This window comes from Scomber scombrus, chromosome 2 (genome assembly GCF_963691925.1).
Source record: "Scomber scombrus chromosome 2, fScoSco1.1, whole genome shotgun sequence".
NCBI lineage: Eukaryota > Metazoa > Chordata > Actinopteri > Scombriformes > Scombridae > Scomber > Scomber scombrus.
In genome coordinates this window covers 2,266,069-2,291,530 of record NC_084971.1, presented here as the reverse complement: position 1 = coordinate 2,291,530, position 25,462 = coordinate 2,266,069, and the positions used below count along the sequence as shown (strand labels likewise).

Here is a 25,462-nt window from a genome sequence, read left to right as displayed (position 1 = left end):
ACGTCACTCCAACAGGAAGTCGGCCATTTTGAAAAATATGTGTGATTTTGGAAATTTCCACGCCCCGTACTTTAATGAACCTTGTCCTAGGGATTTAATCCGACGACCAACTTTAAATTTGCACAGAATCATCTTGACACATTGGAGATGAAAAGTTATCAAAAACGTTCTAATTAGGGATTCGGTTTGGGCGTGGCGGTGCCGACAATTTCCTTCGCCATTCGATCCTTCGCCAAAAAGCAGGAAGTCCTTATAACTCCTACAGACATCGTCCGATCTACACCAAATTAATCACGCATGTAGAGGGTACCGCCCTGAACACGTCTATGCATCAATACTGTATTAGCTCCATAGCGCCACCTACTGGATACAATAGTGCACCCTAGAAAATCAAAAAACAATTGAGCCCCTCAACTCAGATTGACATAGATAAAAAGAAATTCGGTACACATGTATCGTGTCAAGACGCACTAAAAAGTCTCTTGGACCCATACCCTCACTCCAACAGGAAGTCGGCCATTTTGAATCGAATTTGCGATTTTGGCGCTGTTTGTTTCCATTTGAATTAGAAGATGCGTTGCAACAAGTCTCGCTCATTCGTGGCGGGGCGGGGGAGCTTGGGCCCGGTCATCGCTGCTTGCAGCTTTAATTTTGGTTGTGACTTTTAAGTTTTTTAGGGGTTTGGAAGTTCTGTTATGGTTTGGTTTGTCAGGTATGTTTGGTTGTAGATTGTTGGAGGTTGGGTTGTATTAATTTGGAACGTGTGGTTTTTAGATAGTGTTGGATTCTGAGCTATCTTTACTTGCTAATCTTACACTATGTGTGAACTCAGTCCGCGTGTTCATTTAATGAAGAAATATGAGAAGATATTCGGTCACACACTATTTTACACACTATTTTATTTAGCAGTAAATGAATAAGGCATACAGAGCTCTGGGTCGTATCTTCCTCTCCCTGACGAAACAACAGTGTGTGTCAGTACAAAAAGTCTGACTGACTGTGCTTCCCCTAACCCAGTCTTATATACAATACAGAATACTGTTGTTTTGTAGGAATGTTAGGTGTTATTTTGGATTTGTTGTTTCATAGATTTAATATGGTTGTCTTTGTTTTTTTTTTTTTTACAATGTATGTTTTGTATGCATCTGGTTGTGTGATGTGTGGTTATTTGAAGGTATGTTTGGTTATTAGGGTTTTTTTGTATGTGTTGTGTGTTGATGAAATTATTTATGTAATGTTGTATTTTGAGTGTGGTATTGTGTATTGAGTTTATGAACAATGTATTGTGTTGTATAATAGAGCATGTATTGTAGTGGGATTGCACTAAAACACAAGTGTCAGTTTTGGGTGAGTGTTAAGAATACATAATATTGAGTAAATAGAAGGATTTGTATAAAGCAAAGTTTGTGTAAATTAATTGTTTGGAATTGAAATGGATTTGGTTGAAGTTATTAATTAGTTTTGTTGTAGGAATGATTTTCAAGAAGTGGTTTAAGTGAATTTCTAGGGTAATAACTATTTATTCAAAATAATGTAGTGTGGGTTATTGTGTACAGTTAGTACTACAATTTTGATACAGTGATAGGGTTATTATGTGCTTTTTATGTGTGAGTTTTCAATGTGATTGTAGTGATTTTTGTGTTTTGGAGTTAATCTATTTGTGTATAATTAGTACATAGTTTTTAATAGCTCTATTGTCAACAAGAAGGGTTGTATAACAACAATATTGTTTGTATGATTAATAAGAGACAAGGAGATTGTTATGGATATGAAGGACTTTGTTGTGATTTTGAGTGATGTTAATTGCTGTTGTTAATTAAGGAAAATATATGTTAGTTACAGGGAGTTATTTGAAGCGTATGTAATAGTAGAAGGGTTTGATTTATGTAACATGTTATTTTTTATGAAATCAATGTTTAGATTATTACTTTGGGAATATTCATATAATAACACTGCTATTTGTTTTTAAATGGTTTTATATGTGTGGGTAAATATTTGTATTTATGAAGAATGTTTTTGTTAAGAATATGTATATGTTATGTCACAATAGGGGGGTAAAAAGAACGCAGCGGGTAAATACATACGTGATAGCAGCAGCGAAGTCAAGATGCCATACGCATCAGGCAACAATTAATTGCACAACTCTGAGGTATAGTGCTGCTGTTATTTTACAGAACTCGTATCCGCATGAAAAAAAATGCAAGGGAGTACTGGTGACCTTTTTATTATGTATCTGCATCCGACAACATTGTGGAAACTACATTAGCGCAATAAAAAAGGAAACAATTAACAAAAAAGAAGTGGTTTAAATTGCACTCCCAACCCAGGCATTTAATGAATCACTGATATTTTCAAGGCTGTCTGCTATCTGTCCAAGTGTGGTGCTCATGGTTTGCAGACATTTAAAGATAATTCTTGATTTTTCAAGACAACTTCCAAGACCACCTGTGTCCGTAGGAGACACTGGGAAACTGGAGCAACAGATGGGCCGGGCACGTGGTGGAGGAATGATTGCACAAATTGTTTGGCACTTCTTTCCAGATAATTTCAGTTTGCAACATTTGGACAGGGGAAATGTGTTATGGAGATTTATCTGGTTACTAAGCTATAAAATATCCTACTAAACTAGTGTTTGATTATTAAATTTGTGGGCGACAAGAAACACTATTGGTTAATCGATCACAATTAGGACTTATGACAAAGTGGGTGAGAGCCTTTGTCCCCAACCACGTTTGTGCCATCACTTATTCATTTCACTATACTTGTTTGTTTGTTTGTTTGTTTGGACCATAAGTTAAGTTTAGTAATCAAACTTTGCAGAGACTTACTATCCCGGGTTTGTTTGCATATTTGGTTATAAGTTACATCTCAGCAGACTTTTGGTTAAAATAAATGGTTTAGTTTAATATCACAAGTTTAGTATTTTCTTTCTTTGTTATTCATATACTTACATGTGCTCAGGAGACAAAGGGATGAGGCGGCCTATGTTTCCTTGATTTATAGACTGGTGACATCATTAGTGATGTCACTAGGGAAGAACCATGTGGAGGGGTGGTCTTAGAATTATTGTACCACATAATAAGGGGGGGTTTTGATTTTATTTAAGTTTGGTTGCAGATGGACTATAGGGACGCTCTATAAAAGTGATGCCATGTGACTGTGATGTAAATGTTAATCTTGTTGGTGCTTACCTGTTTCAGGAGGGGATCAGGACTTACCTGATGAGTGGTATAGTCCACTTTCATGCAGAGTGCAGGCTGATGAGAGCGCTATATAAGCAGTCGCTTTAATGGCGCTTTTCCACTACACCGTTCCAGCACGACTCGCCTCGGTTCTTTTTGCGTTTCCACTAGGGAAAGTACCTGGTACCTGGTCCTTTTTTAGTACCTGCTCTGGTGAGGTTCCAAGCGAGCCAAGCCGGTACTAAAATGTGACGTCGACACACTGCTGGCCGCTGATTGGTAGTTGTCGCTGGAAGAGTCATGAGCCGTCCCACACAAGAATCAAACCCGCCATTTTTAAATGCCGGCAGCAGCGTTACAACCATAGTTACGGCGTTACCATAGTAACAGCTATACGGCTCAATTTTCTTGCTTTGTGTGAGACAGAAAGCCTCATACAGCAGCAAGTACACCACTGCCTCAATGTCCTCCATTGTTTGTGTTTTGTGTCACGTATAAAACGAAGTCACAGCAGTTTCGCGGAGCCGTGCTATGACGACCCCGCCCACGTTGAGTAGGTACTTTTTTGTAATGGAAAAGGAACCGTGCCGAGTCGAGGCGAGTCGAGGCGAGTCGTGCTGAAACTGTGTAGTGGAAAAGCGCCATAAGACTGCTCAAGAAGAGACTGCTTTGGTAGTGTAGCTGTGTACACATTCCTTAAACTTGATTTCAGTTATACTTATGAGTTAAGTTAACTGTTTAGTTTTTTCTTTAGTTTTGTTTTGTATATCTTTTCTGGTTACACCTGTAACATTTTGTATTATAATAAATGACCATGGGACCACTGATTTTGTGTCTGCCTCCTACTAAAGAGCGTACCACTTTGGTCGACCTGTACCACAGGACTATAATAAGTTTATTTAATGGTACATCAGTTTTATTACTGCCAAAGTTCATCTCTTTCTTATACCAGAGTATTCGCACACAGCACAACACCTGCCCTTATAGTGTTTAAGGAGGTATTACCTATGCTAATAATAACACAATCAGCCATGCATCTTCAATTTAAGTTAAAGTGGGATTCATCATTCAGCACACCTCACACAGTAAGAGCAGGTTTGGGTGGTTAAGAACATTTGGTGCATCTAGAGTTAACTGATTTTTTTTTTTGAACAGGAATTTGAAAAATGTTGCTGCATTTGGCCAATGTTAGTAACCCTGGAGAGGGAAGTAGAAGTAGTATTTATTTATTTATACTTTTATTTTTCCCCCTCTTTTGGCGTGTTAATAGACCTGGTGGAGATGAAGGATACGGAACAAGGAAATATGATTGTTTGCTTTGTTTGTACGAGTGATTTGAGTTCATGTGACCGAAATAACCTAAACTAAACTAGAACATTTAGCAACAAAAGAGCCAGATTTAAGTACTCAAGAGTCATTGGATACCAAGCTAGAGCTAAAAGAAGAGTGTATATTGAACATATGTTTGCTGACACACTAACCACACACCCTGCCAAAGAAGTGGGCAAAATATGATTAAATGCACTCACCCTAGTACTGTTCCCATTAAATGCTGTTTAGACAGCTGCTTTGAATTTTTGGTGGACAGCCAGCTGGGAAAAAGTGAGTCTAATTCACACTAAAGAATACTTATCATTAGGTGTCAAATGAAGTTTCCAGTGGCCCTTTACATGAAACATTAAAACTATGACATACAACAAAACAGAGACAATTGGCAAGTCAGTAGATGGGAGATATTTGTTTTTACAGAAGTGTAAAAGTATAACATCAGTTTGACAAAGTTAATCATAATTAAGATCATTTGATTGAGTTTGATACATGTCTTTCATTGTAGAAAAAAATCAATGCCATTAAAGAAAAAAGACTCCCTGGTGTTTTATGGACACATAAAGCTTCTTTAAATGTGTGGTACAGAAACTTAATACAGACTATGTTAATATGCTAACTAAATAAGTTAAATATGTTAACATCCAGTGCGGGTGTGGAATTGTTAATACATATTTCTGAGCGTTACATACAACCATAAATGTATTATATTATTAGAACTTGAGCCATTCTTTCAGTACAATTTTAAACTTTTGAATATCATATCAGTCAGTTATTTTTATACCATTTATGTGTGTAGGGAACCAACAGGTGGTCAACCAAAGAAGATCTTTACTGTGCATGCTCCAAAGTCTTTTATTTCTCTGGTTTTTATCTTAAAGAGTCTCCGTGCTCCATTGTGTTTCAGAATATTTGTAATTTTTCAGGAATAAAAGAGACAAACATGTGGACCATTAGAACAAAAGTATATAGTCTACATCTGACTTCAGTCTATTGGTGTGGACACATCACTGACACCCTGGTCACTATCAACTCTATTGCAATGAGAGAAGGAAGTGCAGTTGTGGTCAGATCTGGTTCAGAGGTATATGAGTGCAACTCAGTCTTCTTCCAACATACATGGACTCGTGGAAGCATTCCTCATTTCATTCTGTCATTGTGACTGGGCAAATGATTATTGGAGCCTCATTTCTTCCTGATTTATTAGTACAGGGGCTGAAGAACGGGTGGATGGTGTCAGGAAAAGTATCTGTGAATGTATAGATGAGCATTCTAGCCTCCACATTGTAGAAGGACACCAAACCCTTGTCACAGTCCACATAGATTCCAATCCGGGAGGGTCTGAGGTTGACTGAGAGGCTGGTGGAGGGTTCTGTTCGGAAGGCGTAGTCGCTTCTGTCCCGCAGGCTGAGGAACCAGTAGCCGTGGGCGGGACCTACGCTAATTTTCCCTTTCCGATGGACAGAGCGGCTTGCCACACCAAGGTCCCAGTCGGTCTTTCCTCCCACCTCCACCTGCAAGAGGGCAGTGTGGTTCAGTTGGCTGCAATGGGTGTAGACTTCAGACTTTCCACATATTAGCGTGAAGTTAATGGATAGGTTCAAACCTGTCTTAAAATAAGATGAACACTGAAACAGGTTTTGCTTGTTACCTCTGTTCATACTGGTCTTGAATAGATCCATCCCTAGTACCCTTCCAGTGTTCCTGATAGACAACAAAATCCAGAGCCCTTATTCTGTGCCAAAATGCTTTCCTAAGTTTATCTGATATGTATCTTATATGTGGATGGAGCTGGTATAGAATATAAAAATACTGACTGAAGACGGTATTTTGGAAGAATAAAGCAAAGAGATGAACTGCAAAAAGTACTAGCCACTGGAGCAGGTATTTTCTAGAGTTACGGTCTTTTTTCATTATAAAATTCCATCTTTTTTGACGATTCACTGCAGAAAGGAAAGAAATTCTAAGAGGATCTTCCATATTAAGAAGACTGTAACTTTAGGAGATACCCGCTTGATTAGTCTAAATCAGACTGTTGAAGCTGCATATTAACTTCAGATACATTTTGAATGATATTTTGCAGATTGAGGACTGTGGATTTTGTGCCACATCACTTACATTGGAAGCTTGTTATGAGGTGATCTCTTTAATGCCATTAACAAGAGGAATGATTACAGCAAGCAAAAACGGTTTCAATGTTCATTTGGGCTCCGGACTGTTGATTTAAGACCGACTTGAAAAATTAGTCTGATCTGATCATCATTACTGTTGTCTATGGGAAAGTCATATTTGTGATTTCGTGGATTGATTTTAAAATAAGAGTAGTATAATATGTTCTCAGTTAAACAACACATACCACCTACTGATGGTGGACATACCCTTCCATGGTACAGATTGTGTGTCATCATTTGTAACTACATACATGTATTTTCCAAGTGTGACAGCAGATGGCACAAGCTACTTTTGAAAACTACTACTTTAGTGAGGCCAACGGATTTTTAAATACTGTGGTACTCGCTTTGGTTTTTGTAAAGTCAGAGCCATGTGAATGACCTCGCTTCAATCCTGATTCAGGATTACTACAACATGGATGATTAGAGAATGGATGATTAACTCCTGTACGATTGTTTACACCTTTTGTCACATGTGGTTCCTTGTTACAGATTCATTAGAGTCAGTTGAGTCTAGGTGTGAATGTGGGTTAAGGACCCTACAGGAGTAAAATAACTAGGACTCTACACCAGTCAGTCAGAACTGAATAAGCCTTTTGAATGAAAGTCTTCGCAAATCTACAAGTCCAGTTGCTCTTGACTCAACCCAACTGGATATACCATGACCTGGCTAACTAACACTAACACTCACTGTGTACAGCTTCACACTGAGTCCCACCTACCTCCCAGTAATGTCGTCCTGAGCTGAAACCCTGGCGAGCCAGCACACAGACCACCCGGTCAAAGCGCTCTGGGTTGTCTGGTACCGACTGATGACGATCACCACAGCACACCTGCTTCCCATCCACTGAGATGATGAGACGTGGGTGGGATGTGTTGGGGTCTAAGGTGATGTCAGCTGATATATTCAGAGAGAGGGATGATTGGTGGTTAGACTGAACGGTGAAACCAATGAAAATAAGACAAGTGAATGAAAATAAAGACAAAGTAAAGGCATTCATTTTGATAAAAAACATACCTGCATATTCTTGAACCCTCTTTATTTCTGCAGAGAAAAATATACTTTTCTTTATTTACTTTGCTTTTGTTTTGTATTGAATTTAACAATATTAAAAATACAAATAAAAACATTTATAATATTAACTAATTAGAACATTACTTGGTTTGGCCCTGGGTACTGCTAGGTCCAACGAGGGTCTCTGGCCTGTTAATTTAAATAAATATAAAAAAAACATTGTTATTGTTATTTACATGTCAGTCTTTAAAAGTGAACATGTGTTCATCAAAGCTCTGAATCACTAAGGCAAAAGACATATTTGACCCTCTAGTTTTTGTCCTTTGCCACAGTCACAAAAATAAAGTACAGTTGGTCCATCTGGTTGTAAAAGCTCGGCAGAACATTTTGAAAATACACAAAAAATAGTTATCTGTTTGGTAAAATAGTTCCCTGTCTCACTATCAGACTTAATCAAGACTTACAGGCTTCTGGCAGTTTCCGCATCTCTTCCTGAAAGCGTGCCATCATTTGACTGACAGTCCTGAGAATCTCCCCAGAGGTCAGCTCAGATGCAACGGAAGCATTGGACCAATCTTTTGCTTGTGGAGGTGTGGACAGCGCAGAGTAGGTCTGCACAGAGAGATAAATGTCAAAACCATAAGTGGCTTAACTGTCATGTAAACAAAAAACCTGGTGTCTGTAATTGGGCATTGGCTAGACATTTTTCCCTGCAACAAGATGACTCATGACGGTGTGATGTTTAAATTTATGTTTGTAGACAGATGTGGAGGGTTTTGTGATTATCTTAAACTTTCTTTAATCAATGTTGTCTTATATTTGGGCCAATATGGTATTACTGTACATCAGGAGCAAGAACTATGATCCAGGAGCTCATATATATGGTATATAAATAAAGATTCATTCATTCATTATTGTATGCATAACTAGTAGAGTCCTGCACATTTATTACTTCTGCATATTTGTACTATCTTGCTTCATTGTATGTATCCATGCATTCATTCACACCTTCAGAAAGAGGATGTAGTCCTCCGTCAGAGCGAGCTGGTTCAGTGCTGTGCTCCTCTTTTTCAGCTCAGTGATCTCCATCTCCAGCTCTCTCAGCAGGCTCTGTGCTCTGTGCTCAGCCGCTCGACGGCTCATCTCTATCACCTGGTGGTTACAAGAAGAAAGCTCAGTTAATATACAGTACTGTGCAAAAGTGTTAGGCCAGCATTAGATCTCTCTTTATTAGAATACAACCAGAAAAAAACTGCTTCTATAGGCTAAAAAAAAAAAATGTAGTGTGACCTCCTCTTATACTTGAGCAATAGCAAGAACCTGGCTCTCTTAAACCTAAATGGAATGGAACCCTAATTAATATCATTGCTAACACCTTTATTTGTCCTGCTATTTCATGACCAAGTGACTGCTGTGAAAAAAGTCAGTTACACCAGGTTTGTGCATTACATACAGATGTTGTTTAACTCATTGGAAGCTTGTAAATATGTATAAGACCATATTTCAATCACATCATTCCATTCAAAATGCCAAAGTTTACAGAACATAACATCATAAATTTGCATCAGCAAGGTCAATCTATCCAAAAGAGTTCAAGATGTTCTCAGTGCCAAGGGAGGTCACTTTCCTATATGTTCTGTTTGTATCTTAATAAAGAGACTGAAAAATAAATATGGATGGCCGTTAAAGCTTTTCTAAAACAACAAAGCTAGTGGTGGCCTAAGACTTTTACACAGTACTGATCAAAATTAAGATTCCAGTTAATAATAAAGTCAACTTAATTCCAAGTTTTAAACTGGAATGTATATCCTGCTAGTAGAAAACAAATAACAGCTGTCATTTTGTCAAAGAAGTTATTATAAGATTATAAGATTCTCTGTATTTTCTTTTACCTCCAACACTTCAGCTTGGCAGCGCTCCACAGTGGAGATCAGCTTAGAAAACTCACAAACAGCTCCACCTGTCTCTCTCTCAGCAGCAGACTGAAGAAAAGATGAACAGTGAGGCGTGTTAGATGTGTGAGGGACAGACCTGTCACAGGGTTAGCTAGTTACACTTGCACATACACACTGCATAGCCACTTCCATTATTAATTAGATCAAGTTGGCTTGGAGGTGTCTGTGTTGAATTTACATCTTCATCATTACTTCTGTTACATTTTTAAATAAGACACAGGAGCTAGTATTTATTCTAGGAGGTTTCTGGTGTTATTTGTTAAGTGTTAAATGAGCAAAACTAATTGTTTGTAACTTGTTACCAAGTATGATAGACTTAGAGGGGTGTTTTTTGTTGTTCAGTTTGCAATGCTATTTTAAATGTCTATTAAAGAAAATGAATGCCTAAAATTGTAAATATTTGAGTATTTTGTGGACCAGGTGTTAATCTCCTGTGAGATAATTAGTTATCAAATATTAATGAATGTCTCTTAGTAGGACCAAGCTGATATATAAAGGAGGAGGCTAAAATTCTGGGCAGTTTTGCTAGTTGTCTGAAGCCAGTGTGGAGAACTGCCGGGGCCAGAGTTAAAATGGCACGGCCTAGTGCAGAGCTGAGCTTTTTCTTGTTTTTACCCCACAGTTTTACATTTAGTTAGTTTTTCTCTTTTTCATTTCTTTTTTTTCGTTTTTTTAAAAACTTTTTGCCAAGCCTGCAAGTACATATCACTGCAAGGGAGTGCTGGTGTCCACTGATAAATAAATACACCTAGACTGCATACTTGATTTTTATCTGTTTTTTTGCCATAGACACTCAGCCAACCTTACAAAACCATTGATAAAGTATTAGCGGGGTGAGTTAGCAGCACCATGTTAATTACAGCATATCCTCAAATGATCTAAAAATCTGGCTGAAATCACCTCCAATTATCTCTTCATGAGAAAATTATCTATATTTTTTTATCCTTAGTAGGATTATTAAATGTCTTCCAACACTCTAGATTACCATAATGATGATCATCATTGTGTTGTGTTGTGCAAGTTCTCTCTCTTTGTCTCTAATATCAGGAAAAATCCTTGTTGGTAATAATTTATTGCAGTGTGCATCAGTGTGTGAGCTCATAAAGGTCGAGAACACACACAACTAGAACTTTCACAGACAGGTGGTGGTGTGAAGGTCTGTGTTTTGTGCTTTCTTCATATTTATTATAGTCCAGATTACCTCCTGACACAGTGTCTTTTTTGTAGTTACCACTTGGGGGCACCAAAGTAGAAAAATATCAAATCATGTACACAGTATATGCAAAAAAGGACAATGTTATAGGAAAACGTTAGAGTTCATAGTTTCCAGAGGAAGATGAACGAAAAATGTATTTTATTTTTTTAAATCAATGTTTTATAGACTTTTCTCTAGCGCCACCATGAGGTTGGGATGTGTGGTTCAGAGATCCACATCTATCGCATGACTTGCCATGAAATTTACATCAGATATTAAAGGTAATACCTAGAGAAAACACTAACTTTGGGGATCCTCTGACTATAGTACTACCAGCAGGTCAAATTATGATTTATTCTATGATATACCTCAACATGTACTTGATAAATTAGTAGAAAAGATGTTTAAGTCATGGTTCCCAGATGACGCTGTTCTTCCTCTGTCGCCACCTTGTAGTGACTTTAGTTATTTATTAAAATATCTCAATAGCTCAACAGCAATTGACCTATGGCTAAGTCCCGCCCTCAAACGCGAAGAGCCAATCACAGTGCGTATAGCCATTCCCATACACTCGGACATTCTCTGCCTGGACATCCATTGAAATGCATTGCAGAAAGTCAGTTTTCATTCGGTTTTATGAGGTTTTTCTTAGATTTCAAGTTTAAAAATGGTCAAACGGTGATCATGGGGCACATCTGAACCGAGAAAAGTGTCTTCTTTGGAGAAAGTTTTGCGGTAGACCACAACATCAACTCAACGTGAATAAAATTAACAAGGATGTCTATATCTGTTCTAAGGTCAACATCGTATTTGCGGCAACATATTGTCACTTTGCTGGAAAGAAATATAAAGTTATCTTAAACATCTAACGTTAGCTCCTAGCTGCATTGTTCATCATGTCACTTTGTTTGCTGGGAGTTCATTGGCCTATTTTGTTCTAGTTTTGGTACTTTGGTGATCATACATAATTGTTAGCTGTTGTCCAAAGGGCTCTAGTTAAACTAACGTTAACTTCTGGAGTTTAGCTTCATTAACTAATCTGTAATAGCCGAGATAACAAAAGTTGGCAAACGTTATGCTGAATGATTCAATGTAAATACTGTAGCACTAAACTAACGGAGAGACACTCTTGGTAAAGATGGTAAAAAAGGTTGTTATATTTTTCTCATATTGTGAGCCAAAAACCTTAACTTCAGTGGCATTTTGATGTCAACAATGTTGTCTCAGATGGTGATGGCAACGAAATGTGGTTTATCACGTTTGCACTAGGACCTGTACATTTTGGCTTGTAACTGAAGCTTTTTATCGACCTTCTCAACAATAAAATGATTAATATATCCCTCCAATCAGTGGCGGCCGGTCAATGCGGGGCGCTGGGGCGCCGCCCCCATCAAATATCTGGCCAAAATCTACTTAAACATATTAAACATAAATGAATTAGAAAATGCTAAATAATTATGAAATAAATAGTATTTGTTAGCAAGATGGTCCTGTTAGCCTCTAAGCACCTGTCATCATTCATTATAAATCGATTCCAAATGGTATTTTATTAATTTCTATATGTACTTCCTGTATGTGGGGCGCCGGACTAATGGAAGTCAATGCAAGCCCTCAAACTTTTGACAGGCACATGACCTGAGGCTGCTCTCTCATTGGCCTGCGTCACGTTTCCCACGGGGCGCAGCTCAGTGCGCCCCGGACACGCCCACTTTTATTGGCAGCGAATTGTTGTTGTTTCATGTTTTTTAATCTACTGTGATTGGACAGTTCCGGCTGTCATTCACGCCTTCCCGTCAGTTGCTGTCACCCAAACTCCTGCTGACGGTAGGTTCAGGAGATGACGTTAAAGTGGAGCCGCGGAAATTAAAGAAGATTATTTTGTAATTTCTCTACAAAAACCTAATTTCACAAGACTTTAACTAGAAGAGATAAAGAGGATAAAGCAGCAGCAGGTGATGGAGGAGCTGAGAGTTTCTCCTGCTGCTGTTATGATAAACGGAGCTGGCTGCAGTGTGAGTTATTCCTTTTATTGCTTAATCTGTTTGCTGTTTCAAAGTGTCAGCACCGAAGCGTTGTGGACAATGACAGGGGAACGAGACCTAAAACATCTCTCTGAAAAAAATCAAACAGAAAGCTGCAGCCATCGAGACAATAGCATGGAGCTAAGTTGTTTTTAGCAGACTTAGCATTGCTGAGCTCTTTCTGCAGCTGTTTCACCACATCTGGCCACATGTAGACCTCCGCTATGCCAAGCTCCAGAAGAGGAACATAGATTCAGTCAGTGGGTGCATCCAGCAGCTCCAACAGGACATATAAAAGATCAGGTAGTAGCTGCATTGCTGTTATTAATATTGTAAAGTGTTAAAAAAATACTTTATAAAAGACATATCTATGAAGTGTAAAAAACTAAAATGCATAAATGCAGGATAAGAAATGATGAAAGTAATTTTGACTATTACAGTTAATTTGGGGTACATTTCATTATTAAAATAAGTTAAATAAATTATGCCTAATCACAGCAGTGTATAGTGCTTAATGCGCCATCTATTGTCATCTTTAGGTATTGCAACAACTAACATATTACAGTGAAATCAGGACTGAAGACACAATAACTAAAACATAGGTGGTGCCTCTTTTTAAGCATATTACCTTATTGGTAACTCTGCTTTAACTGCTGGTATCTTTAGGTGATGTGAGTGAAATGGGCATTTTATCATGTCTGGTTATAATTTTTTATTCCTCTCTCTGTGGGTCAGAGATACCATACTGGGACAAACCAGGGAACATTATAGTGTGTTGTGTTGTTTTTAGATTAGTTTTTCTTTCTTATTTATATTTTTTTGCTGCGGTATGAAGTGGTGCTACGGCTTATTTGACACTAACCCTAGGACCACCAACCATCAAACTGCGCCCCCCCAAACATTTTTGTCACCAGCCGCCACTGCCTCCAATGCGTAGTTTAGACCCTTTTGGTGACTTCTAGATGATATCTGATTTTTCTGTCTCCAAAAATCATCAATGGTCTCCTGCGAAATGTCTCCTACTGTGACACCTGCCATAGCCCCTGTCACTGAATGTTGATTGTTTGTCCGAGTGAGTGGAGGGGGGCGTGGCTTATCCATAGGTCAATTGTATGAATTTCTGGGAAATTTGTCACACATTTATGTTGCCCAAGTGATGTATTAAAATAAGTTTAATTTCCTGACTTTACATCTAGTGTGACCTGGTCAAAATGTAATTTTGTCTGATACTTTGTTTTATGACCAATAATGCTAACTCATGACAATCCCATCAGCCTCAGCTGTAATTTGTGTTAAGTGCTAATTAGTAAATATTTGCATGCCAGTACAGTGAACATGGTCGTTATCAGGATGAATATTATATGTGGGAATAGTTTGGTAATCCTCAAATGTGTGCACAGTTTTAAACCAGGACTGAACCTGAAAAGTGATCAACCTTGGCAGAGACTGAAAGCTCACCTTTATGTCCCGTAAGGAGTTTTGTATTTCCTCCACTTTCCTCTCTCTCTCACAGATGAGATCCTTCAGCTCCACCTCTTCGATGCCTAACTGGGACTGGAAAAGACAGAAGAACACAAGTGTGTGGGTTACACAAGCATTACTGATTAGAATCTCCAAGGTTGCAAAGAGAGTTTTAAACATAAGATGGTGAGTATCAGTAACCTTTAAATAGGCCCTTATCACATGACTCCTTATTGTATAGACATTTGTTGTTTTATATAATTAATTTACAAAGAAATGTCATGACTTTGACTTGACAATTGCTTCTTTAACAGCTATTTTAATGCAATCCCTGTACACATTCATTGTTTCTTGAGTCACATTCATGTTGCATTGCTGTCTACAGTCTAGTGCTGTGTCTCTAATCATGTACTTCTGTACTTACACTTGAGTGCCTAAGTATGTTCACACTGAGAAGTATGGGAAAAATGCAGTGCACTATGAGTACCCGGAGTTGAATGTGGAACTATGGACACGTCTCGCTCTCAACGGTCGCCATCTTGGCTATATAGCAGAATGGGAGGGACCACTTTTCAAACAGGAAATGGCGGCCGAGGACGTTGTAACTACTGTGAACAACTACATTATGCAATATGTGTATTAATATGTGTAACAATATTATGGAATGACGGCGTAGCTACGGCGCACAGTCTGTAATGATTTGGTACCACAAATGCTAACACTAGCTAATTGTCATTTCTAGTGAGTGCGCAACTGCCTTGTTTGATTTGAGACAACACTAACAAAATGTGTGCACTACTTAAGTAAGTACATAGTGTACTACACAGAAATATGTGATTTGAGACACAGGGTTGGTGTCAAAAGTCACAAATATTCTATTTAACATCCATCCGGTCGTGGTGGCATTAGGCTGAGCAATGAAACCCAGACCTCCTCCCCAGCAACACTCATCATTTCCTCCTGGGGGATCGCAAGGCATTCCCAGGCCAGGAGAGATAGGTAATCCCTCCAGCATGTTCTAGGTCTGCCCCGGGGTCTCCTCCCAGTTGGACATGCCTAGAACACCTCCAAAGGGAGGCGTCCAGGAGGCATCCTGACCAGCTGCCCAAACCACCTCAGCTGGCTCCTTTCAATGCAAAGGAGCAACAGTTCTACTTCTAGCCTTCCCCTGATGTCTGAACTCCTGACCCTATCTCTAAGGCTGAGCCCAGACACTCTTAAAAGGAACTCATTTTGTCTGCTTGTACCCGCGATCTCATTCTTTGGGTCACTTCCTGAAGCTGGTGATCATAGGTGAAGGTTGGAACAGAGATTGACAAATAAATTGAGAGCTTCGCCTTCAGGTTCAGCTCTTTCTTCACCAGGATGGAACACCAATCAGTCTGTCAATCTATTAAACATACAGGCTTTATTATAACCTCAGTGAAACAAAGCTGGCTTCCTATAATGCAATTACAGTGGGGAAAAAAAGTTTAAGACAAATTTTGTCCCATTAGACATGTCTCCCTACCTTCTTGATATGCCATTCTCTCTTGGCAGGGATGATATTGTGTCCTCTGTGACCTCCTGTCTCCACACAGAGGCTGCACACACAGTTGTTATCAGATCTACAGAAGAACTCCAGACCTTTCAGGTGGATGGGACACAGAGGCACATTGGGAGAAGTGTCACCAGGACCGCTCAGACTGTACCTGTGGTAACATTAAAATAAAGTTATGTCACTGTCATGGCACTCACTGTCAGTTTTGCAGCATGGAACGTTTTAACGTAGCTGTTCTAAATACTGTACATGGTACTTATACTAAAATAACATGTGGTTGAATAAAAACCAGTAGTAATGTAGTCTGGCACTTTGGCTTGGTACCTGCGAGGAGGGGAGTAGGGCGGTGGTGGATCATTATGCTCGTTCAGAACCTGGAAGGACTGTTGAGATTTGATTCTACTGGGGCTTTGAGGGTGATGGTTCTTGGGAAGGGGGAGGGTATTGTGTGGCATCCCCGGTGACGGCAGCTGCTGAAAACGGGTCCTCATCTCTGTAATGACGCTCCCCGGCATCTCCCCTGGCCTTGGGGGTGAAGACAAGGCCAGGGGATGTTGATGATGTGGATTGGCGTTGGGATCTTCCACTCCTCCTCCAACATCAGACATCTGCTTGAACTGCTCAGTGATTTCCTTCAGGGTTCGGTTGATATGGAGATCCGGTCGCTTGCGGAAGGACTCCTTGCAGAGGGGACACTGGTAGATCTTGGCGTTTCCTCCTCTTCCTCCGTCCCAATAGGAGCAGATGCAGGCCTGGCAGAAACTGTGGCCACATGGTGTAGACACTGGGTTGGTGAACACCTCCAGACAGATGGAGCAGGCGAATTGGTCTTCAGACAGAAAGGATGCAGGCAGCGCCATGGCCGTCCGATGTTAAGCTGTATGACAGACAGTGTTACCATGACAAATACATTAGTGATCAGGGTACCTAAAACCATAATCATAGACATACTATATTCTCAATAGAGTTTTCTGAACGTTTTATGAAGTTACGACCTGTTGCCTTAAACATGTTCATTTTTCTTTGCAGTGGTTGCAAGAAACAACTCAAACAGGTTGTCATCACACAATGCAAGTGCAGATCATGTAGGTAAAATACCTTGTAGCATTGTGCTGACTGGCTGTTTATTGTCGTCAGTCTTTGTCTTTGCAGAGTTGTACAATCTAGTCTGAACAGTTAAACCCCTGTGTAGTATCTTGGCATTTAACAAGCCTTTAAACTGGACTTGCTGGTTTCTATTTCTTCTTCTCGACCTGTACCCTACAGCAACACACCCACGCTGTTTTGTGGCAGTGTTATTGGTCTGAAAAGACCCATTCACTAACCTCTACTTGTATCTAACGTGCAGAGAGTTTTTGGTATCATTTTTCCTGATTAGAAGGGTATCCACCTCAGATTTCTGCCTCCACTCAGATACAATGGAGACAAAGGGAATTAAGTTTGTGGTGCTCAAAGCAAATACAAATGGAAATTTAGTAATGCCCTTGCTACTGTTGATAATTCACATACTCTAGGTTGTTGTATTGATCCTTTTAATTCCTTAGTTTCAGCATCTTTACCCCTAAACACCAGGGAACACTATATTTTTGTACTTTAGCCAGTTAGCCAACCGAATCTAAACCAAAACTAATCCTTCTAAACTGATCCATGAGTGAGGACTACTCATTGTAGAATGTCAGTCTGCCTGAATGAATGTGTACCTCATGCATGTAAACACACACACACACACACACACACACACACACACCACACACACACACACACACACACACACACACACACACACACACACACACACACACACACACACACACACACACACACACACACACACACACACACACACACACAAACAAACAATACAAATGACTAGTTTTGAAAGATCAGGAAATTCAGGCTTGGTTAGACTGTTGACCACAAGCTCATTATTAATGTGATGTATATAGCAACACACTCAAAACCTGCAATTCATCCACATTTCCTCTTTTCTTTGTACTGTGCTCAGAAATATCAGGCACCAAACTGCAAAATGATTATAGTATATATTTTTTCAAACACATTAATGAGTCAAACTGTTGCACTGTGTGACATGTTCCTTCATTATAATGAACACACACACTGTAGTTAATTTTGGTTAAATCCCACACACACTGTCCTGCTGCCAGAAATACTCACCAGAGCAGCAAATGTGGATTTATCCGCTGCTGAAAATAGTCCCCAAAAAATGCACTACTACCTCCTGTCTGAGTAACATTTGCTAAAAAAAAAAAAAGACAGTACAGCTGCAGGAAATGACCAGGTCTTTTTTTTTTTAAAAACAACAACTATAATCTATATTTAGTGTAACGGGTAAATGGTAGGAAAGTCTTGGGCGAGTTGAGACGGACTAGCACATTGTTGGTTTAGGTATTTTCACAAAGTCTGTTGAAGAAACACACAGTATAACTCCACCCTCTTCCTTTAACACTGGCTACAGAACGACAGTTCCTCTGATAAACTGTAACATGAGGAAACACTCAAGTGCTTTCCGATCAATGAGAACAAAAAATCTTTGGTCCAAGGCCAATTTGTCCACAAATCTCTCACATGCTACATGCCTGTTTTGACTAATGATATTTACAGTGTAGGTGTCAGCCACAGACTCTGAATCCTACTGTTTATTCAGCAGCTGAAATGCTGAGTCATAGCTCAACCAGGTAAGTAATGTAATTACAAATGAGTTTATGAATTAGTCTGATAATGTTCACCTGTTTGTCTCATTGGCTGCAACATACTTCATACAGATACTATGGAAACACACACACACACACACACACACACACACACACACACACACACACACACACACACACACACACACACACACACACACACACACACACACACACACACACACACACACACACACACACACACACTTCTTTTCATACTGTTCCCATCAGTAGAATGTATGATTTATGTATAATTCATTAACTTTCACCTGAAGCTAATCTTAATTTCAATATAAACCCGTCATGAATGTGAAGAATGGGAAAGACCCAACACTGAAGGATATTTCCCTCAGCTTTCTATACTTAATCATATCTGAGTAGAAGCACACACACACACACACACACATGCAGCTGCAGTACAGGTAGTGCTAGTTTCTCCATGGTAAGTCAGAGTTTAAGGGCTCAGGTATGCAGTAAACAACCTGTGCATAGCTATCATGGCTGGAACAGGTAAGACATGACACAGTGATGATTGTGTGACAGCTGGAGGTACACTACATTTAGAGTCACATGTGTCAATGCCTCATATTACACTTTTCATTCATACGTAAAAGCTTTGTCAGCTAAATGTAATCCTTTACACTTCTCATTAGGTTTATTTCACAAGCAATTTACTTCACATGATTGTTCTGCAGGCAAATGTTAATCATTCTCAGTGATCAAGAGAATGAAAACTTCTGATATTAACATATGTCATCAAACAAAAAGAAAATAATATATAAAATTCAACATTAAAGAATAATTCTATGACATATTTCTGGTACTTTCTTAGTTAACTTTTTTGAAGCCAGCCTGGTTCTAGACCTACAAATTGCTACCCACGTCTCAGATTAATGATTGAAATAAAAACGGGGATGTAGATGACAAAAATAATGACGCTGACAGTTCCTAGTCGATTTACAGAAAAAAACCTCTTAGTTTCACATATTACTTGAATTAACAACCACTAGCACCACTGGTGACCTACTGTGATGGAGAATGACTTTGGTGGGGCAGATACATTATTCACTACTGACTAATTGGGTCAAAACAAAATAAACTAACCAAACCCCATGAATAAACAAACAATATGTCAAGCTGAATGAAGACAGTGAAACTAAATGTCAATTCACATCATATTAGGTTAAACCTCCAGGACTCTGAAAGAGTACACTCATACAACAATTCACAATTCCAAAAATACACTTGTTTGCTGTCTTAGCCAAATGAGAACGTTGTGTATTTTATCCTAACTTAGCAGAAAGACTGAATGAAATGCTAGCCCTATCCAAACAAGTTATAGACATAGTTAACACACTGAATAAACACAGCATATAGGTGTAACTTTACTCCTTACCTGAACTTAAAAACTGTGTACTCAGGCCTTTATGTTGACCGATTTCAACAGTCCTTGATTCTGGAGTTTAAGATTGCTCAGTTGAACCATTAGAGAAAAGAAAAAAAAACAAAAAAAAGTTTTCCTTTCACTCGTCCAGAAGGTTACCTTTCTCTAGCTTTCCTCTCATGTCTCAGGTGTGGTGTGTTTATATAACACAGCTCTACGTCACCTGTCAACAGTACCAGTCAGGGAGTTGTTACATACTGAGAAATCAGTCATGGGTAAAGTTTACTTGGTGAGATTCTAAAGCTACAATGTGAACAGGTCCTTTATGCTATTGACAATTGAGGACACCTTGCCACATAACCTGGTTTTACACCTGGATTATCTGTCATTCTTTCTCATTACATTTGCATTACATTCATTTAGGAGATGCTTTACTCCAAAGTGACTTGCAGTTCGGTGCAAAGAACAAGGAGTAGGTTCTTAATGGATGCGATTTTCAATTTCTATAAACCAATCTCCACTTATCTGCCAACATTCAAGCTTTCCACATTCTTTCACACACTGCCCACATCATAATAATCACTTCTAACACTCACAATGGTGGTTACCTAGACACATAACAAACACTGTGGTCAACTTGAACCTTTTACACCCGTGTTTAATCACAAAAACATGCCGTCGATTGACTTTTCTCCTGATAACAAGGAAGTATTAAGTACCAGTACTAACAAGTTAGGTACTTATACGTAATATTGTGTTTTATCTCAAATGTACTGTGAGATAACAGACAATGGTTTAGAAAAGGGTTTGGTTATTAAATGTTAATGTACACCACATGTGTGTTTCTACCTTTGTTAAACATGCCTTACCTGTTCTGAAACGTTCCCAGTGCCAACTCTCACACTCCCTCTCCCACAGTGTGTTCTCCTCCTGTTAATCCTCGTGTCTGCTCTGTCTGCTCGTCAGTTGTCGTACTTTTCTTCTTTTTCCCGCCTTCCCCCTGTCACTGTGCTTTTGACTTCCCTCCTGCAAAGTATCCAATCCAACCTGTTTGACAGGTGCAGACGTTCAGGTATGCCTGTTTAAAAGAATCTCTAATCTGTAATCTCCCCCTCCTCTCTCTCTCTCTCTCTCTCTCTGTGTCCCTCTCTCTCTCTCTCCATTAGTTAGTACTCCAGGCCATATTTTCTCTTTTTTTTTTGTTTTAATTGGACCTCTTTCTTCTTAACTGATGCATATGGGTCAGTGATAAATAAGGGTTGGCAAGATGATCAATTCAAACATATGTTTAAAAAAGGTTTTTAAAGCAGCATCAGGTTTGTTAAAATGTACATTTAGTATTTTTGTTGGTTTTATATCATTTGAAATGACATTTGCACCATTTTTTTACCAAAAGTAAGACTGAATGCTCCTGAAAATGTCAAATGGTGTAACCACAAAAGAATGATACACATTACATATTTTATCACCTACAGTGTATTTATGTGTATTTATACTAATAATTACTTCATTTAAAAATGTAAATAGTTCCTGATCTCCATGATTCCCCAGAGTAAATGTAATATTTAGAACAATTGTATTCCATTACCTTTATTTAATATAAAAGTTATAATGTAAGATCATGCCAAACTAGTTGATATGGTGTTTTATTAAGAATTTTTGTTGTTTTTAAGCAAGTTGAATTATTTGGTACAAAGTTTTTATGGTTACACCACTTAGACATTTTTGCCATAATCCTCTATTCTCTCTAAATGGATTAAAATTGACATTTTATGCTGGGTCCACAAAAACATAACGTGTGCAAGTTATTCATATGTTTATCTTCACATGTTAACCCCTTAAAATTGAACTAAACCACACACACACACACACATATGTACAGACATAATTAACCCATACGCAAAATTTACACGAATAATAAAGAATGCATTTGGTTTCTGCATGCAAAGGTTTCTGATAAATTGCACTCTCACTTTCACATTTGCAACTTCATCCTCGCTTTTAAGACTCTACAAGCAGCAGCAAGTTTTCTCTTATTATTTTATTAATTGGACCTTTTTCTTTTTAAGACTGAGTGAGATCAGCTTAAAGGAGACTAAAATCATTCTAAAGCTGTAATGTAGACAGTGTAAGTTTCTCTTTCTAAAAAAATCTGCTGTAATATGCTGAGAACATTTAATCATTCCATACTATGACAGCAGCAGACAATGTCTAGTCCTGTGAAAGCCTTACTGGAAAAAAGATGTATATCATGATGCGAAGCATACCAACATTATGAAATGAAAATGATCATTTAAGATAAGACTGAAAACTCCTTTACAGTGTGATCATGGAGTCAAAAGCAAAAAAAAACAATATTTCCCTCTGTGGTGTAGAAACATATACATTAGAATATACATATACATATACCTTAAAGTTTTACTTAAATTTGGTTAATTTGGATTTTAATGTTATGTTTACTGTGTCATACTCTGTTTTCATCTCCAATTCCTACACATATTTGTCTGTTTGGCTGCTAAATGCTCACCAGCTGTCCAGTGTTGGCAGGTAGTGAACAGTGGGTTAATCAGAGTATTGGGACTGAGCCAAAAGAGTTAAAACTGACCAAGCAGCTCAAAAAATATTATTTGTTATATCTTTAAATAATATCTTTAAATAAAATAAAATAAAATAAATAAATAATTCATGGACGTGACTTGCCTCTTGATGAGTTGAGTAGTTGGGGCTCTGGCTGATGTAGATTGTAGAATCTCTTCCTCTGGATATTGAGTATTCAGTGACCACCCAAAAATGATCACCAGAGAGAAAATGGCCACAGAAATCCACTCTAAATCAGTCACTTACAGTATGTGTGATTTGGCACATCAGCCTGAAATGAGATGCAGACAGTGATCATGGTTTCTACTTCAATACCAGGGAACCAGACTTACCAGTCAACTTACTTTGGACCAACCCCTGGTGGCCTCCATGTGCAAATGGTATTTCCCTGATTTGTAAAGAAAAGTGGACAATGATCCTGGTGCCCTGTAGCACAGTTTCATCTGTAGCAGTCACTGTCAGCTCATCTTGAATTTGGGCCAGTGTCATTGCCTTAGGGGCAGCAAAGTGAGTCAATCTTCATAGACCTTCATGTTAAAATATCCAACTTTACATGTTTACAACCTGGTACATAAAACAGTGTTGGTCTTTATAGCCAATTTCCCCATTCATTTATTCCCCAATAACTGTACAGGGGTGCTCTATTATATAGCTCAACAATTTAAATTGTATTAAGGCTTAAAGTTAATCATTTTTAAAAGCAACGCTGCTTTGAATAACAGGTTGGTGCCATCATAGGCAAGTCGGTACCATGGCAACAATGTCATCAGGTAACGTACTGTAAATGAAGCATTGCTTCAGATCATGCAGGACACGGAAGTCAGCTGACAGCCGCTGAATCAGTCACACACCAATCACAGCCATTCTCACTACAAGCGGCCCATTTAAATATGACTCCCACCCACTCTGATCTTACTACACCAATGCTGTTGCTCACAAAGCTTGGTTCAAGGTATGAAAGCTATAACATTAAACTTCTACTGGGTTATTTTATTGCTCACCATCTCTGCTCTTGCCATGTGGCTTTTTCAGCTGGATGATGATCTGTTATGGATGAGGATGAGTCTCTGAAACCCAAAGATGAGAATGATCAGAGGGAAGGGCAGAAGACAGCAGTACTGTCCATAGTGATAATGATTTTAATTATGCAGCCCATACATCAATGAAGAGAGTAGACAGGAGTCCAGGATGTCTTGCATTGAAAAGGTTTATTTACTTGATCAAGGAGAAATGAGCGAATGATCAGTACACGTTATGTTCTGATGCTCCCTTCATATTCTGAAGTTTCTCTCCTCCGGGGATAGACTTTAAACCACACAGATAATGCCCAAGGTTGAGCCATGCCCAAATATGGGCAGACCAACACATCTACAATATACAGAATGTAGTCTACTGGTCTATAGACAAAACATTGCTTAGACCTCACTCAGGAGCTTTGTCCTACATCCAACACTATATCAAACCTCTGACTCCAGTTACCTTTACCGCATTCAGGGAAAACAGTCAAAGACATATCTGACCTCGGCTGCTATAGCAAAACTATCAGAATGCCTCCTGTTTTCCCCAAAAGGAGCAGACTCACTGCTCACCACTATCTCAAGAGGAGACAGTGTCTAAACCCAATATTTGGTGTGGCCTTGCTATGACCGCAAAGCCTAGTTTGACCCAGTGCATATTAGTTATGGAAAATTCCCTAACACATAGTAGCTCCCGCCTGGCAAGAAAAACCCTCTTTTGATGAAAAACTGGTGATGGTTAAGATCCTCCAAGCTGTCTCCGCTCCGTTGGGGGCAGCCATGAACAGCTTTTTGAAATTTCGTTGCAAACCTCCAGGACACACACACAATGAGCCAACATGATTGGGTCTTATGGTAGTCCTCCATTTTCATATTTCACATAAATCCTATCAGCATTGCGTCTCGTAAATATTCAGGGACAAGTTGTCTGATCATAGATACTGGTGTCTCACTTAAGGCAGGGTGTTTTAGTTCTTATATGAATTTATTATTGGAAGCTTTTTTTCTCATGCATTTAATGGTTTCCTCAGGTGGGTAATATACAACTAGCTCAGACTCTTTTGACCCACAGCATGATCTCACCATTTCTGATTTAACCATAGACACTCACATGTACACCATCCATGTTAAATCATTCAGAATCAGGCTCATCGATTATCTCTCAAACTAACACTGCTTTTGTCCTCTATCCTCTAGAACCCGGTACCTGAAGTGGCGTCCTCAGGCGAGGCAAGTCGAAACCCGTTCCTGACTGTTAAGGTCTTGGTTTACTGCTCGCCTCCATCTCCTCTGTAAACATGTGGCCCCACTCTGAACTGAACACCTCCCGCTCCTTCCAAATTGGTGCGGCTACCTCTGCAGCTGCCTAGGTTCCTGCATCCACTCTAAAAGCCAGGGGTCGCTGGTCTTCAGGCGCCAAGCAACATTACGTTGCCTGAGAGTAAATTAAATGATTGCAGCTCAACAGGCTATGACTTGGCTGGGGTTCATTGATAATATGTAGTATGACCTCTCCTGGGTTGCATGCTTGCATCCCTTGCAGAAGCAGTTTGTACAGCTGCGGTCTGCAGCATGCTTGTTGCTATACATAGATTTATCCATAGTCTAGCTGATGCATAGCAAGGATTATCTAAACTTGGCGTTGGGTTCCATGTTTGTTTTTGCATTGTGCTCCCTGTTTTAGCTCAGTCCATCCAGGGAGCATTCTAGAGTGCAGCCTTCAGCACCAAGTAAATGGGTATTTCCATTTGTTGCAATAGATGGTTTGATCTATGATGAGTGTTCCTGACTGAACCATGTATAACCCTGCATTCAGAGTATAGGCGTAGCCACAGCTTTTACTATTGGTGTTTCAAAAAAGCTAATTGCAAGATTTTGGTCACCGAA

At 39.1% G+C, this 25,462-nt stretch overlaps 1 protein-coding gene across 1 annotated transcript; it reads right to left on the bottom strand.

Moving 5' to 3' along the window:
* Positions 1 to 5,653: 5,653 nt before the first annotated feature.
* Positions 5,654 to 20,864, bottom strand: btr01 (bloodthirsty-related gene family, member 1). The gene is made up of 12 exons (XM_062432271.1): positions 20,831 to 20,864; positions 16,312 to 16,743; positions 16,176 to 16,251; positions 15,837 to 16,005; positions 14,324 to 14,419; positions 9,587 to 9,676; positions 8,703 to 8,846; positions 8,159 to 8,306; positions 7,839 to 7,883; positions 7,698 to 7,724; positions 7,402 to 7,577; positions 5,654 to 6,022 (listed from the first exon to the last, which is right to left on the bottom strand). Exons 2-12 carry the CDS (start codon positions 16,724 to 16,726, stop codon positions 5,654 to 5,656), a joined length of 1,755 nt encoding a protein of 584 aa, XP_062288255.1. The 5' UTR covers positions 16,727 to 16,743; positions 20,831 to 20,864.
* Between the last annotated feature and the right edge of the window lie 4,598 nt (positions 20,865 to 25,462).

Coding starts and splice junctions, on each gene's coding strand:
- btr01 (XM_062432271.1), bottom strand. CDS start 16,726: ATGGCGCTGCCTGCATCCTTTCTGTCTGAAGACCAATTCGCCTGCTCC. Junction 9,677..14,323: donor ACTCCTTACGGGACATAAAG/GTGAGCTTTCAG, acceptor TCTTTTCTTCAG/TCTGCTGCTGAGAGAGAGAC. Junction 7,884..8,158: donor GCGGAAACTGCCAGAAGCCT/GTAAGTCTTGAT, acceptor TTAAATTAACAG/GCCAGAGACCCTCGTTGGAC.